General features: G+C 42.2%; 1 protein-coding gene across 1 annotated transcript in view; it reads left to right on the forward strand.

The window, feature by feature from the left end:
* MYH15 (myosin heavy chain 15) overlaps positions 1–17638 on the forward strand; it is a 183087-nt gene that overhangs the window by 132721 nt on the left and 32728 nt on the right. Inside the window, 7 exon segments of the mRNA XM_032629422.1 lie at positions 1717–1835; positions 4211–4407; positions 7906–8147; positions 8150–8254; positions 10367–10491; positions 13314–13383; positions 13386–13416. Of these exon segments, the coding sequence (XP_032485313.1) occupies positions 1717–1835; positions 4211–4407; positions 7906–8147; positions 8150–8254; positions 10367–10491; positions 13314–13383; positions 13386–13416 (889 nt within the window).

Below are 17638 nucleotides of genomic sequence, written 5' to 3' on the forward strand. Positions count from 1 at the left end.
CACATGGCCTTTTCTTTATAGCCTTAGTTGTAGAAAATCTGTTCTGCTAGTCTTTAGGCTGTTCTCAGAGATAGTTTTTCTATACGTAGTTGTAGTTTTGGTGTGTCCATGGGAGGAGATGAACTCAGGATCTTCTAACTCCCCCATCTTGAGCTGAACCTTAAAGGCTTTTCTTATGAGATAAGTGGTGATGTTAACAGATATGATTTTTTTTTAATATTCTGTGATGAAATGTGTTAACATTTGGAAAATCTGCATAATTCAGTAAACGTATACTTTTCAAATCACCACTGCTTGATGTTGCAAAATCATGTGTAGGTAAAAGATCCATTCAAAGTTTAAGACAGATGCATGAACTTTAATGTAACAGAATAAAAAACTCATTTATATGGATTATACCATTAACCCTTAAGAAACTTCTATTTGTTGAGTTTTGGTACAGTATCAAACAATAGTCACAATTATCTGAAAAGACTATGAAAACACATCTCCCTTTTCTAACTACTTATCTGTGAGAGGCTGGATTTCTTCATATGCTTCAACCAGAACAGTTGGATTCTTCAACCAGCTGACTTTTATTAAGCCAGAGATTTAAAAAAATATAAAATAAGCTTACTTTTCTCACTAATTTTTTTGTTTGTTTTGGAACATAGTTTTCCCTCTAAAAATCGTTGCTTCTGTTAACATGTCATTAAGATTTTTATTATGTTAAAATGAGTAAATACATACCTTAAATTCCTCTTTTAATTTCGAATACACTGTTAATATAAAACTCATATAAACAAAATCTCTGTGGGGTCCTCAAAATTTTTTAAGCGCATAAAGTGTTCCTGAGACCCAAAAGTTTGGGAATTGCTGTTCTAACCCAAACACTCTTATAACGTTGAGAGTTTTAGAACTTGTTTGTAGCAAGAGGGGTGGGAATCATAAATATTTGGGGCTTTTATTATTGTACTAATTGCATAATAGAAGTAACTGCGTTTGATCAGGATTGGCTCTGCTTTAATACCATTTCTAGTAACCAAGGCATTTCTCACCTATCATTAATGAAGTAAGCTGAGCTGGGAAAGTAGACTAGAGTGAAATAAAATTTACCCTTCTCTTGGTCACATTCTGTACCATTTAATGACGCTTTGTAATATTTATTTAGCAAGTCGGTCTACAAAGTACATTCACACTCATTTAATTTTCTTTAACAATATTTTATCGCCATCCTCAATTTACAAATGAGGCAAAGAAGTTGTAATTATCTAAAGATCATATGGTCAGAAATGTGTAGAGCCACATATAGTACACAAGGGAGCATGGCACAGAAGAAAGAATGCGTTCCTCAGGATTAAGAGCTTAACTTGAATCTACGTCCATTGCATAGCTGGTAACCAGGTTTGTGTCTCAATCACGTTTAAGTCAGTTACCATATTTTCCCTTCTGAAAAATGGGTAACATAATACCTATGTTATCAAGGAGCTATGAGAATTAAACTAGGTAATATATATAAAGTACTTGCTCTATGGAAGAGTCTCAGTAAATGGTAGCTCACTCTCGAGAGTTCTGGAAAGGATCATTGCCATGGTTTGCTGATAACTGGACCCTTGACTCTTTATAAATATCAAAAATATGTGGATCATATTAGTTGCTCTTAAGCCAACAAGGTAAGTGGGAGAGGCAGTAGATAAGAAGACCATGATTAACTTATTTTGTGAAATCTTTTTGTATGTGAGTTCCTAAAAAGGCTAGAAGAAAAGGAAGCTCTGATAAACCAACTTTCCAGGGAAAATATTACCTTCACTCTGCAGATTCAAGACCTGAAATGGCAATTGGCAGAAGAGACCAAAGTTATGCATCTATTGTTTCTCACCAGGAGCTTGACTGTATGTTAAGAAAAAAAATAGTGCTTGCTAGGTCAGCCTGAATATCTTCTCATATAAAAGAAGGGGGGAAAGTGCCCTAGAAGTTATGGAAAAAGATGTGTTGGATCTTATACGTGCCAGGAAGGACTCTGATCACTGAAGGAACATCCTCAGTAATTTAGATCACTTCTCTAGTTTGTCAGATTTAGAACAAACAAAGTATGCATTTTCATTTTGCATTATTGCTAGAACAGAAAGTCGGCAAAGTTCTTTATGGGTCTTTGATTCTGAATTGCACAAAGAAGTGGAATTAAATAAAAGAGCAGGATAAAATGAATGGGGCTGGATTAGCTCAATATTATTTTCAAATTGTCAGTATATTATAAATATTAGTCATTATTAGTCATTTCTTCCCAAGAGAATATATGATGTTGCTCGCAGGTGACTACAGTGAAAGTGGTTCTTTAATGTTAAAGCATAGTGACTAAGATGAGAGATGGATTTTTGAGCCCTGGTATTCAAGTCTGTTCTTGGTTCATATTCAAGGCCTCTTTCTTACTAAGACCCCAAAAGACTTCACTTGCATATAATCTCACTGCAACTCTTCAGACTTCAGTTTTTAAATGTTTTATTTTATTCCTTCCACTCTCCTTCTTTTCTATATCATACGTACATTTTCAAATTACTGTCATGATTTGTGCATCAGACATCATGCTAGACGCTTCTCTCATGCCATATAAACCTTCATATATATAAGTCATATGAAACTGGTAGAATTATATTTTTTTACATGAAGTAACCAAGGCTTTGAGAAGACAACTCATCCAAGGTCATACAGCTGGTAGTATACTGTGAAGGAAGTTTAGCAGGTTGTGAAATGACTAGATTTATAGTTTAGAAGATCTCTCTGGCTGACTTCCCAGTGGCTTCCAACTGGCATACGAGGCCCCCTTTCTTGGCTCTGGCCTCCTTTTGTGACCTTACCTTCCACAACTGCCTCTGTCATTTACTCCCCTCCAGTCACCCTGGCCTCCTTGCTGCCCCTTATACAAGCTGTCATCATTCAGGCCTTAGGACGTTTGTAGCTGCTATTCCCACTGTTTGAAGGCCCTTCCCCAAGGCCTTTGGGGGATGATGAGAAAGAACCAAACATTCCTCATCATGTCAATCTGTTTTATGTTCTCAGTGCAGTCAGCAATTTTATTTAGTCATTTTTGTATATGTTGGTTTTACATATCCTCTTACTCCTTTTAGCTCCGTTGGACAAAGGCTTTGTCTCCATCTCTTTTACTTCAGTTAACACTATTGCTTAGAACAGGCGCTCAATAAATATATATTAAATAAGAAGAAGGGTAGCAATTTGAAGCCAAGTTTCCCAGATTCCAAAGCCTGTGTCCTTCTTAGGGTCGCTATGTATTATTGCTCCTCATTCACTGCCCAAAGGTGTCTGCCTGAGGCTGCCATTAACCAAGCCTTGTGCTTTCAGAGCTGCATCTACCTAAGAAGATCCTGTTTCCTAATTTACATTAAGGACCCATGAGGACTGGCAGCGACCCTGGTTCTTCACACTAGACTAGGTTATCTCTTGGCAATGATGTTGCTAGGTTAACCAGACCACCCCTTAAGTGCCAACAGTAGTCATTAAACTGAGCTCTACTGTCCAGTAAATACAGCAGCCACTACTACACTACAGGTGGCTACCTGAATTTAAATTGACATTAATTAAAATTAAATAAATTTTAAATTCAGTTTTGACTGAATTTGACCTTGTTCGGGGCACATTTTGAGTGTTTAACAGCCATGTGGCTAGTGTTTACCATATTGGCAGTGTACATATAGAATATTTTCATCACTATGGAAAGTTCTATTGGATAGTACTGCTTTAAAGTTTTTAGGGATTTACATGTGAAATAAAAGGTTCTGTTCTCCTTATGAATAGAATGAAAAGGCTAGACAAAACTCATTGGTCCTTTCTAGTCCAAACAAGATCTAACTCTTGTATATTGCTAAATATAAATCTGATTACCTAAATGATGGTGAGCATTCCTCTTGCTACCGTTGCATTCTGCACTATTTCTAGAACTCCAGGCCTGTCTATTGTTGAAGCCCACATAGTCAGGCTGGCATTTCCCTAAATAGAACCCTCTTCCTTGTTGTAATGGCAGCGCTTAGATACTCTCTCCTTTCTCTTCTTGTCCCAAATTCTCTCCCTGGTATCATCTTACAAGGTTCAGGTTCGGCTTGCATTTGTGACAGGTGGTTATTAACCTTATCTGAAAAAGATGATGTCACCTCCAAGCCTTTCATTGTTTGTTAATGGCCATGGTGCCTTTTTGTAACATGTGTTGTGTCCCCTGCAGTTACAGAGCGCCCTGGCCCAGGCCGTGAAGTCGGCCAAGCGTGACTGTGACCTGCTATGAGAGCAGTACCAGGAAGAACAAGAGGCCAAGGCTGAGCTGCTCTGGGCCCTGTTCAAAGACAATGCTGAAATTGTTAAGTGGAGAACCAAGTATGAAGACGACACCATCCGGAGCACTGAGGACTTGGAGGATGCCAAGTGAGTGGGGCAGGGCTGCACAGAGGACTCTGAGAACAGTGACTGTGTCTTCGAGGCCACATGTGTACACTAAGCTAATCCTCACCAAGTGTGTGAACTAACCCAAGACCAAAGCTGAAACAGCCACCACTGGCAAGAAGCATATGCTCTAGAGGGGTTCAAAAATGAAAATTATAATACAGAGTGACAAAGACTAGAGAGAAGTCCTGGGGGAAAAAAAGAGGTTATTTCTAGGGGTACGAGGGAAGTCTTCATAGATGGGACTTTGAACTAGGGTTTGAAAGTAGGCTAGCACGAAAATCCTGTGTTTCATTTGGAACGCCAAAATAATGGAGTCCATGTGTGTACATGTCTCCGTACCTTAAAGTCATCATGTCTCTGGTCTACAACTTGTACACTACAAAGTGGTCTGTGAAGGTGGACAGGGGCAGCTGGAAACGTATTAGGATTTGTCATCCTGCCTATGGGACAAAGGTTTCTTTGAAAAGAAAACACTTTGGGGTCACCTCTAAGGTTAGGATATCGGTTTTATAGCCAACACTACATAAAGGCTTTAGAAGTTCTTCTCAGGAACTACAGAAGTTTGGGGCCCACATGAATCAAGACTTAGTACCAGGATGTAGTTCTAAAGCATTTTGCCCAGAGGTCAAAGGACTGTGTGTCTTTGAGAGAAAGTGTCAAACCATCCCCGGCTTATAATCATTAAAGGTTGACTCAAAAGAGTGTATCCCTGGCTTGGTAGCTTGGCAGAAATTCAGGGCAGATCAATACATTTCTCTTTAGCATCAACCAAAAATATTATTTTTTCAGTTCTTCACCTAAATCTTTGAAAGGCATCGCTGTGCACGTGCTGAACAGCTGCTGTGTTCTGTCCCTGAAGGGGTACCAAGCAATCTGTCTCTGTAGCCACAGTAACTTAAAAAGGGCTTTGGGATGACAGATACTAAAAATACCTGCAGTAAATGTGTTCAAAGCTCTGGACTGCAGAAAAGTGGGGCTTTGAACTGAAATGGCGCCTCATATCCAAAATATGGCATTTGCTTCTAAAGTAAGATCTTTTTTTTCCTAATAATTGAAGAATTCTGGTGAAAGTGTCTACCAGTCATTCTGTTTGAAGGTTTCTTAGGGAGGGACAGAAAAGAGGGAAAGTATATAGGTTACTTATGACCACATGGATTTGTTGGAACTAACAAATTGTGGTCCAGTAGTACATGACAACTGAAGAGAAATGATGGGCAAATGAGATAATATCCAAAGACTTTTTTTTTTTTTGCTTTAAACTTAGCTGAACATCAGATAAATAAAGCATTGTCTGTATTATGATTTCCCACTAAAAGCCCTAAGGGATGTGGAACTGCAAAAAAAAATCTAGGATTCCATTTTTTTAAATTGGAAAGCTGAGGATCTGTCTACTTAGATTTCCAGGCTGGGGTTCACATGATGAGTTAGTTTAGTGGAATCAAGCTCCCCTGAGACCCCATTTACTGCTTCTGAGTTCCCCAAGGATAGGAATCTGATTTCTTCATCTCCTACACCTTCTTGTGTATTCTAGGAAACTACATAGATGCTTATGGTTGGCAAGTTGAGCAGCAAAATTGTAGCTGGTAGTAAATGTAGAGCAACGTTATCAATCAAATGAAGGTGATCAATTGTCCAGTTTGCCCTGGACTTGCCCAGTTTGAGCACTGATAGCCCCGTGTCCTGGTACAACCCCTCAGTCCCCCAGCAGTTGGTCACCCAAAGTAAAATTCCTATTTTCTGGTTCCAACTGAGCATTTCTAAAGTAGTTAAAATATGTGTAATTATTTTACAAGACTCCTGTTTTAGGTGGGATAAAGCATCAGAATCTCCTTTTTTTTCTCCCTTATTGAGATATAATTGACATATACCATTGTGTAGGGTGTACAAGTAAGGTGTAGAATGTGATAATTCGTTATATGCACATGTTGAGAAATCTTTACCACAGCATGATTAGTTAACACTTCCTTTACCCCACTAAATTACCATTTTATTGTTGTTGTTATGGTGAGAACACTAAAGCTCTATTCTCATAGCAACTCTCACATATAAGATACATGTGAGAGCCAACATTGGCTGCGTTGGGTCTTCGTTGCTGTGTGCGGCCTTTCTCTAGTTGTGGCGAGCGGGGGCTACTCTTCATTGCGGTGCGCGGGGCTTCTCATTGCAGTGGCTTCTCTTGTTGCAGAGAACAGGCTCAGCAGTTGGGGCTCATGGGCTCCAGAGCACAGACTCAGTAGTTGTGGCGCACGGACTTAGTTGATCCACGGCATGTGGGATCTTCCCGGACCAGGGCTCGAACCTGTGTGCCCTGCATTGGCAGGTGGATTCTTTAACCACTGTGCCACCAGGGAAGCCCACAATACAGTAATATTAATGATAGTCACCATGTGGTACAGAAGAATCTCTTCTTACCAGTTAAGAAAAATGAAGCAAAGATGTGAAGTGACTATGGTTAGAAAGCCAGTGAGCAAGGAGTAGTTGTTAGAGCCCAGGTCTTTCTTAGAGCACAGACTGGTTTTTGCAGGATTCCACCAAAAGGGGGCTTTATGAGCACAGTGCTCTGTTGGGCTGCTGTGTGGAACATGTTAATTCCTGAGGATCTTTTTCTGTTTAATAACTGGAGATTGGAAAAAGCTTTGGTACATACAGTACCTTTCATCTAAGAGGTGTGATGAATAAGTAAGAATGGGACTGCCAGTGTCCCTGCAGGAGATGGGAACAAGAGAACACTTTGCACCCATAAGGAAGCGTATGAGCATTGTAAGGACGGTAGAGGAAGCATTTTAATAAGCCACTGCATCTCAGAGGATTCTGGAGGGAGGACAGACAGGGGCTAAAGTACCCCCGACAGCAGTAGGACCTGATAAGTGAGCATAATGCTGGGATGGATGTGGGTATATAAATTTGGGAAGAGGAGCTGAGATGGAGAAGAAATTCAGAGAAAAGATACTCGGGCATGTTTAAGAGTCCCATGATGAGAGGGGGAGACTGAGCAGGAGAGAGCCAGAGAATGCTGCTTGGAAGCAATAAAGCCAAGGAGCTCTTTAGAGACTAGACGTGCCCCAAGACTTTTAACGGTTGCTTACTGTTGGGTGTTCAGTACCATCTTTCTCTTTCTCCCATTTCTTATGAAGTCTTCGATAAAGTCTGTATTGCTTACTTAAGGTTCAGGGGAAGCAGATACTTACAGGGATTCAGAGGTTCTGAGCGTCAAGTCCAGGTTGGCAAAGGGTGGGGAGGGAATAAAGGACATGTGGACACAGAAGCCAGAGTGTGGTGGTCAGCAGACATCTGGCTTCCACAGGCACAAGGAGGTCATTGTCAGGCACAAGCTGCTTCCACTTCAGACTATGAAGCCACCCTCAGGAGCCCCCCACACCCCCCATTTGTACCCGAGTGCTGTGTTTAATAAGGACACACTGCACGAGCTCTCTGAGGGTTGTGGCTTCACTCGCCCTTTGGACCTCCCCTTCTCAGGAAGAAGCTGGCAATTCGGTCGCAGGAGGCTGCCGAAGCCATGGGGGTGGCCCATGCCAGAAGGGCCTCCCTGGAGAGGGCCAGGCTCTGACCGCAGCTCGAGCTCGGGGACACCCTGTTGCATCGTGGGAAGGCGCACCGCGCGGCCGCTGCGCTGGACCGGCGGCAGCAGCACTTCGACCAGTGCCTGGAGGGCTGGAGGCGGGAGCACGAGTAGCCTCAGGCGATGCCAGACGCCCCGCAGAGGAGGCCCGGGCCCTCAGCGCCCGGCTCCTCAAGCTCAGGCACACCTACGAGGAGAGCGCCGCGAGTCAGCAGACCCTCCGGAGGGTGAACAAAAACCTGAAGGGTACGTTGCCCTGGGAACGGGAGCAGGGGCCCCGGGAGGGCCCTGCGCCAAGGGCAAGGCTGCCTCGATGCGCAGAAACCTCAGCATCGTCCTGGCCTCGCTTGGGTCTTAACTTTTCCGTTTTGAATACTAACTTTGGCTTTTGTCTTTTTTTTTAAACTACAGGTACTATTTTCATTAAAGGAGTTCTAAACACAAGAGTACTTTCCTAACTTTAGCCCCAGTTCCTGTCCGCAAAGGAAGCCTATTAAGAATTTCGTTATATCCATAACCTGCATAATATGCGTACAGGTATTTTTTACTTAAATTACACGTTATTCTATACCTTTTATTTTTTCCATTTATTAACTTATTTTCTAATTTAACAAATATCTCTATAGCCCATACTACGTGACAGGCACTGTTCTATATATAACTATTCATTGTTTAAGTCTCAGAACAGCCTTATGTGTTGGTTTATCTGTAAAATGCAGATTAGATTGAGTCATTTAAGGTTAAGAACTTGGCCAAATTCGCATTTGATAAGTAGCAGATCTGAGGTTTGAGCCCAGCCAGCTTGATTCCGGCATATACACACTTAACTATGGGCTCTGCCACCTCCCATGTGCCTGTAGCTGGAGCCCTACCAAGTGACTGTTATTAGCGACACAGTGTTTTATGATAAGGCTGACTAACACGTTTAACTAGACCTTATTAATTTTAGATAAAAATTTTCACAATTATAAATAATCCTATATTGTACATCCGTGTACAATGGGGACGTGTACAAATATTTCAGTAGGGTAGATTCCTAGAAATGAAATTGCAGAATTAAAGGAGTTTTCAAATTCTGAGATATTGCCCAGCAGCCCTTCAAAGAGGCTGCCAGCTTATACCAGCACCAACAGTGATGTGCATTACGACCCTGAGATGCCCTGGGAGTAAGTTCATTACTATTGGAGGCATAAATGAAACTTGCTTTCTCTGTTGACCTACCTAGTCCATGAGCAGGTCACTGACTGGGCCTGTGAGAGGTGCTGGAACAGTTAGAAAACTTTCATGGCATCTGAACCACCTGGAGGGCTTGTTAAAGCACGGTTGGCTGGGCCCCACCATCAAGAGTTTCTGATCCAGTAAGTCTAGGAGGGGCGTCTAAGAGTTTGTATTTCTAAGAAGTCCCCAAGCGAAGCTGGTGCTGTTCGTGTGGGGACCATACTTGCTCTGGGCTGGAGCCTGGGAAGAAGTCTTTTTCAAAAGCTCTCTGAGTGATTCTAAGGTATGGTCAGAATAGAGAACCACTGCCTTGAGTTTGCTCCTGGGAGCCCCTCTTCTGGAGAGGCTTTATCAGAGAAGGATTTATTATTCACATGAGAATTGCCATCTCATGGGTTTGTTTTTGTAACTAAAAAGTTCTTGTCACAGCCTATCCTAGCTGGGGATCTCAGAGCCAGAGGAGCGGTCAAGCTCCTGAATTCCTTCCACTGCCTCTGGACTGTGGGTAATTCCCAGAGCACTTGGCCCTGCTCCACACCTCTTAGGCTGCAGAGGCTTCCTTCATGAACAGGCGGAACTGACGGTAACAGTGTCAGGTGCTGGAGGTTTTGTCACTTCTGGCTGCCTTGCTCTTTCAGAGACGTGTGTTCATCAGAGGGTTCACGCATTGGCTTCTGGCAGACAGTGACCCAGCTTATGCTGTAAGTTCCCATTCTGGTGTTGGGCGACAGCTGACACAGTGGCCGCCACCAGTGTTGATAGCTAAGCTCTTCCACTGGAATAGTGATTCCAGGGCTGGGCCCTAGAGCCCCACCGGGCAATATCTGGCATGGCTCTGACAAGCAGGACCGCCATGTACAGTCACACACGTTGTTCAATGCACAATACTCTAAGAAACACCATCCTCACCAGCTGTTGTAGGCAACTTTGTGGCAGATGCCAAAAGAATGCTTTGAAGAGGGGATTCTTTTTTCTAATTCAAACAAACATCCCATACGTGCCAGCGGTGGCCTTGCCATCAAGTTACCAAGGATGGCATGACCAGGGTCCCAGTGGGCCTCTGGGAACAGTCTCTTTTGGCTGATATCATGGATCTGAGACTGGTTCTTTTCACTAACTTTGTTTTTCATCCCTCTCCAGAAGAGATTTCTAATCTGAAAAATCAGTTGAAAGTAGGAAAGAAGAACTTAAGTGAAATGGAAAAGGTCAAGAAGTAGATGGAACAAGAAAAGACTGAAGTCCAAATGGCATCCGAAGAGGCCGAGGTATTACCTCCAGGGAACAAAGCAAGCTTCCATCACTGTGACAGTGCAGAAGACCTGCATTCTAGTCACAAGAACAGCAAGAACACGCTTATAACCCTTGACCCTTATTCAGGGGTTAACTGCCTGCTAGGCACTATGCCTGGCTCTTTGTATGCACTATTTTATGTAATCACCCTAGCAAACTATTGTCCTCACTGTACAAATGAGGAAATCGAGGCTAGGGGAACAGGATAAACAATCGTGGATGCAACTCTCTTGATTATAAAGAAAACAAGAACCGTGTCTATCTTGTTCCCTAATTTATCTCCAGTACCTAGACCTTCACTACTCTAAACGTGGCCTGTGGACTGGTTGCATGGGCATCACCGGGGAGCTTGTTAGAAATTCAGACTCTTAGCCTCTCTCCAGCTCTGTTGGATCAGAATTTGAATTTTAACAAGATCCCTGGGTGGTTCATATTTACCCTAACATTTGAGAAGCACTGGACTAGAACATTGCCTGGCATACAGTAGCGGTTCAATAAATATTTGTTGAATGTTGAATAGCTAAATATCCTCATACCTTCCCCGTCTCTTTAAATAAAATCAGTCGACACACTTTTTTTTTTTTGCAAAAAAAAACTTTAGGTAGTTTGAAAAATGAATTCAAAGCAACGTTCTCAAACATTTATTGCTGAAAGCTCATCTTTGTGTGGGTTGACAGGAGTGTTTTCAGTGTTATGGATTAAAAGTTCAGGAAAAATCTCTGACTTGATCCCTAGGTGTGTGCTAGTGATTGAAAGGACCCCTGAGAAAATCTTTTTGCCAAAGAGGGTGAACTCAGAAGGAAGTTATCCTGTCACGGTCATTAAGTAGTCAACAAGGCCTACAAAACCTCTTTTCTCGCAGCTGAATTTCATTTTCTTGACCTACCCTTTGACTAAGCATCCAGGCACATTAAAAATGCATCCCTCACCCACTAACCCTCCAACAGAGACAATAATTTTTAAAAGGCACATCAAGTCCATTTCAGGCACGGGCCTTTTGAAAGGTGTGATAATGAAAAAATTAGACCCCAGAGGATTGCTCTGAGTCAAGCAATGTCCAGTCAGTTTATCTCACCACCACATTTCTGTAAGAAATCTACCAGACAGAAGACGTGTCAAGTGGACCGCTCTTGACACAGCTCTTGTCTTTTTATGCAAATTGTTTTCTGAGGCCTCTACATTTTATGTAGAATCCTTTCAGTTGGCAGTGTGGTGTCCCCTAACAAGGCCAGTCCTCATAAAGTGGATGAACTTTGTCTCATTCACTTGTTCCTTTTGTTCCCCGTCGGTTCTCTGGCCACCCTGGCTAGGGACTTTCTAAAGCCACCACCTTAACCCAAAGAAGTAACTTTTATGGTGGAAATTTCAAGCAACATGAGAAGCCAATGAGAGCTGTGATTGGGCGGGGCAACTTTAGTCCTATATAACGTATAGACTAACATCTTTGTATGTTAAGTTGAGCTGCCCGTTGAAGGTGAGACGACTAAGGCCACAGCGCTCATACCATTCAGTAGCACTAGATGGCATTCTATTCTATTCACATTTTCTCAAGTTGTCTTCAGCTGCTTCCATAAATACTTCATCAGCTTGGACATGTATTTGTAAAACTGGGTTATTTCTTTTCCTGAGTGAGCCTTTATGAAAAACGTTATCAGATTATTTTTGAAGTCACAAAACTCAAATTATCCCAGGTCACCTTCAAAGCTTCACTTTCTCAGTGCATTCAAAAGGGTTAGAGGTGACAGTTTCCCCCGGAAGGAAGGGCATCATTCCCTCGGAGGAAATTGCTATACGAGCATTTGTTTTTTATTTATTTTCTATTATATTGAAGTTAGTATTGAGAGAACAGCAGCAAGGCTGTAAGCCATATTAAAGTCCCAACATCTTTCTTATTTTTATTTTGAAATTGCTATTCAGTTTTACCTTTTGATGGTATGTGCTAAGCACTCCTCAGAAGGGGCTAGAAAAATTGCGTTTGCCCTCAGGACTGTCTGCCAATGGTTAACTGACCAATAGATGGTGGTCACCCCTTGTGCCCTTTATAAACATCCTCCTCAGTATCCTCCAGTGTTCTGTTTGTTTCTTCTATATGAATTTTATCTTTGGAACAGGCTTTAAAGATTTAATCAAACCTACACTTTCAAACTTGAAACACCTTTATAACATCCCTGGCAGTATGTGCCATGCCTATATGTAAATACTCAAGGGGGCAGGAAATCTCCCTGCCTGTCAAAGCAATCCATTTGAAATAATAGTAGTAATTATGGTGATAATGGCTCACACCAAGCGTTATGTGTCAGGTACATCATAAATTCCTTTATTTGAGTGCTGTCCTGTTTCTTGCTCTCTGAATGCTTTCAACTTTTTTTCTATCCCCCTATGATGTCCAGAAATAAATAAAAGTTTCCACGTAGGAGTTATCACCTTCCTTGTTTTAGTTTTGATGCTTTTATTGATTCATCCCAACGATGGAAACATTAGAAAAAGTCAAGGGTAATAAATTAAAAAATTGAAATATAGTCACAGACAAGATTGAAAATGTCTATTTTAAAAATGCTTTAGATTCCAGTTCTTGAACTACAGCTGAAGGCCCTCAGAACATCAGATCTATAGGTGACGTGACAAACAAAAGTAATCACTTGTCTCTCATCCTGTTCCAATCTTCAGGGATGTGATTTGACCTTAGATTATTCCTAGCAATTCTAAAGAGAGCTCCATTAATGATATACGTTTAGAGAAAAAAAAACTTTTGTCCAAAAGTGGGCTGAATTAAGTGCTTTTTATTTATATATTTCAGGAAGCTCTGGAACGCAACGAAAGCAAGATTCTTCGTCTGCAGCTTGAACTCTCAGAAACTAAAGCGGAAATTGAGAGAAAGATGAAGAGATAGAAAACTGTAGGTATTTACAATTATTTTGATGAGCAACAGTTGCATATTTTAGAATCCTTAACTGAACAGAACCCACTGTGTTTGGCTGCTTTTATGACCCTTGTTGGACTATTACCAAAGAAACAGCCAGTCTAACCCAGCACTAGAATCTTTCTAGTAAGCTCAGTACTGTTAATATAAAGGAATACCTCTACACGATTACTATCAGTTTTTTATGATTTTCTTATAAAATTCTTTTTTTTTTTTTTTTTTTTTTTTGCGGTACGCAGGCCTCTCACTGCTGTGGCCTCTCCCGTCGTGGAGCACAGGCTCCGGACGCGCAGGCTCAGCGGCCATGGCTCACGGGCCCAGCCGCTCTGCGGCATGTGGGATCTTCCCGGACTGGGGCACGAATCCGTGTGCCCTGCATCGGCAGGTGGACTCTCAACCACTGCGCCACCAGGGAAGCCCTTATAAAATTCTTTTTGAGCAGCTTCTACTTGCATAAAGACTCAAGATAACACACCAAAAAAGAATAAGTATGTGGACAAGGACTCTGTATACTGTCTCGGTTTCCCTACAACAAGCTGCTTTCTTGAGCGTTCAAGACACTGACTGGTAATGCTAAACAGTGGAGGAAAAGAACTAAAAGATGTGATGCTGGGCATTAAAATTAATGTCAGATCAGAGTGAAGTTTCCACATCCCCCCTGCCTGTACCTGTAGCCATTTGTTTGGAGAGGGGCCGAAGCCAAGAGCTAAGCTGCTTATGAATCCCTGTTGAAGCAGCTGAGTCTTAATAGTCAGGAAACTGAATTAAACAGGAATCCTGGGTTGCAGGATCTCTTCTTAGCTTCATCATAACAAGCTGATGATTTTAGAAATTTTGCTTCTTAGCTTCTCAGTGAAGTGAGGGGATGAAAGCAGCCCCATCCATGTCACAGAAGGTGGTGAGGAAGATCAGTAAGCTGATGTTGGCAAAGCACTTCACACTCTAGATCAAAGGCACAATTATAAACACATGGAATTAACTATGATTGTATTATGCATCTGATCTGTTCCCTTAAGTCAATGCCGTATGTCAGCATGGAACAGCATTTTTGAGTCTGAAGTTCAACTGGCAACTTGCTTTTAACGTGTTTGTTAAACAATTAAAAGAAAAAGTTACCGTGTTCAGTTGAGCTGGCCTCTTACCCATAGCCCATCTTCAGACAAAACTCCCATGGGGGTCATTTTTTTAATGAGGATGTCAAGCCAAATTTGGTCCTCTGTGTGCTTTGAGTTATCTTTGCTCTCACTCACTGGCATTTTCCTCTGTAGGACTGACTGTAGGGGTGAATTCTGGTCTACTTAAGAGGCTCTGAGTCCGTGTGTAAAAGAATTTTTTGTTTTTGATGGAGGGCAAAAACATTGGGCCTTGATATTTGCCCTACTTCCTTCCATGAGGAACAAAAACGAATGTCTCCTTGCGCAGTTAAAAAAAAAACAACAAAAAACCCCCCTCGTTTCAGGTAACGTCAAACCTGTGCCTATTAATAAACCCAGCTAAGTACAGCTGAACCCTGAGAGTCTGCATCTTGTCAGATACATCTGAATGTCGTAGAGCTGTTCCCCAATTATAATAATTTCAGTGCAAAGGAAGCTGGAGATCCAAACAGCTAGGGCTGGGAGAAGAAAGAACTGAAGACGAGGCAGGAGCTGCGAAGGGGCTGAAAAAAGAAGGGCGGGCTGAAGGGAGGAATAAGCTATTCATGAGTTTTAGTTAATGATTCATAATAACTGTCACAGGTACATCCAGAAAGGAATGATGAGCATATCTTAACAAAATATCACAAATACCATGCAGACCCTTTCGGTGCGAGTGCCCTGTGCCCGTGGAGATTGGATCACAATGCCTCGGTCAAATCCAAGGGTTTAATCTGACTTCAGGGCTAGGAGAAGATGGGATCTTAAGGAAACTGAAGAGAATGCCAGGGGGAAATACTAGCAAAGCAGACGATTTTGAGCAATCAAGAGTAAACCAGGTAAAATCCAGAACTCAAGGGAAATATTGCCTGAGGGAAAGATGAGGTTCAAGGTCCTCTTTCACATAATCCTTGGGAAGCTCCATAGAAACCGAAGGAGGCCTGTGAAGCAGGACCCGAGAAGCTGAAGGGACCAGGAGGACAGGAGAGAGACTCAGAGGCAGAGGCAAAACCTTGGTAGAGCTGCAAACTGGGTAACTCATTCACTCATTCTCTGCCACCCAGCCCGCTGCTCTTCCATTCAGTGAGGACTGATCCTGTATGAGCCGGGCTGGAAGCCTGTTGGTGGTGAAAGAATGAGCAGCTGGTACACGAGTTGTATGTTTCACTTGCTCAACAGATATCTGAGCGTTTCATGTTGGCAGGACGCTGTGCCTGCTCTTCTAGACGGGGCTTCCCAAACTTTTATGGAGTGTTAGGGCTTTTTTGTTTCCCTACAAATGTTATAATTAGCAGAGCTAGAGGTAGGCAGGTGACAGTGCAGTCACTGCTGGAAGGAGGGGAGGAGCTTTGATGGCCGGCTTTGATCCTTGCCCTCATCCACACAGGAAAGGAAGAGTGACATCATGGCTCCTTGAAGGCCGGCTGGCGGCCATGACTGCTGTCTAAGTCAGGCCCTGCTGCAAGGCCCCAGACTGGGTCGAGAACAAGTTGGTCAGTTGCATCCTGAATCTTCTGGGGCCACTGACTATATACATCCCCCTCCCAACTCAGGGTATTCAAGGAAATGCTGAACTGTGTGGCAGTCTTCTCAGTGACCCAGAACCAGGGTGCCCCTGGCCTGCATTCTGCTCTCCCTGGACATATCCAGTGAGGTGCTGTGGAAGGAGCTTTTGGGAATGAGGTATCGAAATGCCTTACTCTATCGAAATGTGCTTGTTTGCTTTGGTTTGATCATCTGTGGAAGGGTTAGATGTATGGGGTCACAGGTAGATATTTTTGGCTTTGCAGGACATAGAGTCTCTGTTGTAGCTACTCAACTCTGCAATTGTAGCTTGAAAGCAGCCATAGACCATAAGAAAGTAAATGGTCATGGCTGGGCCCATAGCCCATAGTTTGCCCACCTCCAGCCTATGGCCTCAGGTACCTGGTAACATTCCGTCATCTTTTCCTTCCATATTGTTCACTCCTCTGAGTTCAGTAATAGTGAACTTTGCCACATGGTCTCAATTTACATGTACTATCCAACTTAATTTCTTTTATTGTTTGAGTCTCTGCCAGAAGAATATGTTTAAATCTCTTCTCATTTCTAAGTAAAATATTTTAGTGCGACTTCAAGAAGTAGCAGCTCAAACTCAGACATGGCATTTAGTTAGCAAAATATCTTGTTAATCACTTTAAAGCTGAATCGCATGTATTAGAATTAAGGAAAATCTTTCATTTCCCTGATATAGACAAGCAACATGGCAAGAGAAAAATATTACTGATTGAATTGACTGTCAATTTAAATCCTTAACTTTTTCAAGTTTTAAAAAAGAACGGTTTTGTTCTTGTTTGCACTTGGTTTCTTTCCTCAAATTGTGTTTCACAGTTCAGAAAAAAAGAGGAAAGAAAGAAAAGGAACTTCTTACCATATTGCCCTGATCCTGACTGCCTCATTTTTCTTAAGAAACGTACTCAAGGAGCTTTCATTTTAAGGATTTCTTGACTCTGCATGGAATGCACTGATTGTTTAGTGGCCATTCTCTAGGCCTGTGTTATACACAAGCCTCTTAAACCGTAGCACTTCCTACTTGTCTGTAGGCACTCATGAAGTTTCATAAACAACGCTGGAAAAAGTACAATTTGAAACATTCATTTTGTCTGCCTAAGTAGAATATATCTCTGTGCAGAGGATTTTGACACCAGCTTAGAGACGCCTTAGTGTTCCTGCAAAAGGAGAGTCAACTGTGGCAAAAATGAGTTTCCTCATGTAAGACAGAGCAGTGTCTTAAAGCTTTCAGTGATGCTCAGTGTGTGTCACTGTAGTATTACGGGCTAGGGCTGCCATAACAAAATAGACTGCGTGGCTTAAACAACAGAAATTTCTTTTCCCACAGTTCTGAAGGCTGGAGGTCCACGATCAAATTCCTGGCGAGTCTGGGCCTAAGACCTCTCTCCTGGGCTCACAGGTGGCCAACTTGCTGGGTCCTCACATTTTCTTTACTCTGTGCACACCCATCCCTGTGTCTCTTTGTGTGTCCATATTTCCTCTTCTTATAAGGACATCAGTCAGATTGGATTAGGGCCT

Source organism: Phocoena sinus, chromosome 4, assembly GCF_008692025.1.
Source record: "Phocoena sinus isolate mPhoSin1 chromosome 4, mPhoSin1.pri, whole genome shotgun sequence".
In the NCBI taxonomy this organism is placed as follows: Eukaryota; Metazoa; Chordata; class Mammalia; order Artiodactyla; family Phocoenidae; genus Phocoena; species Phocoena sinus.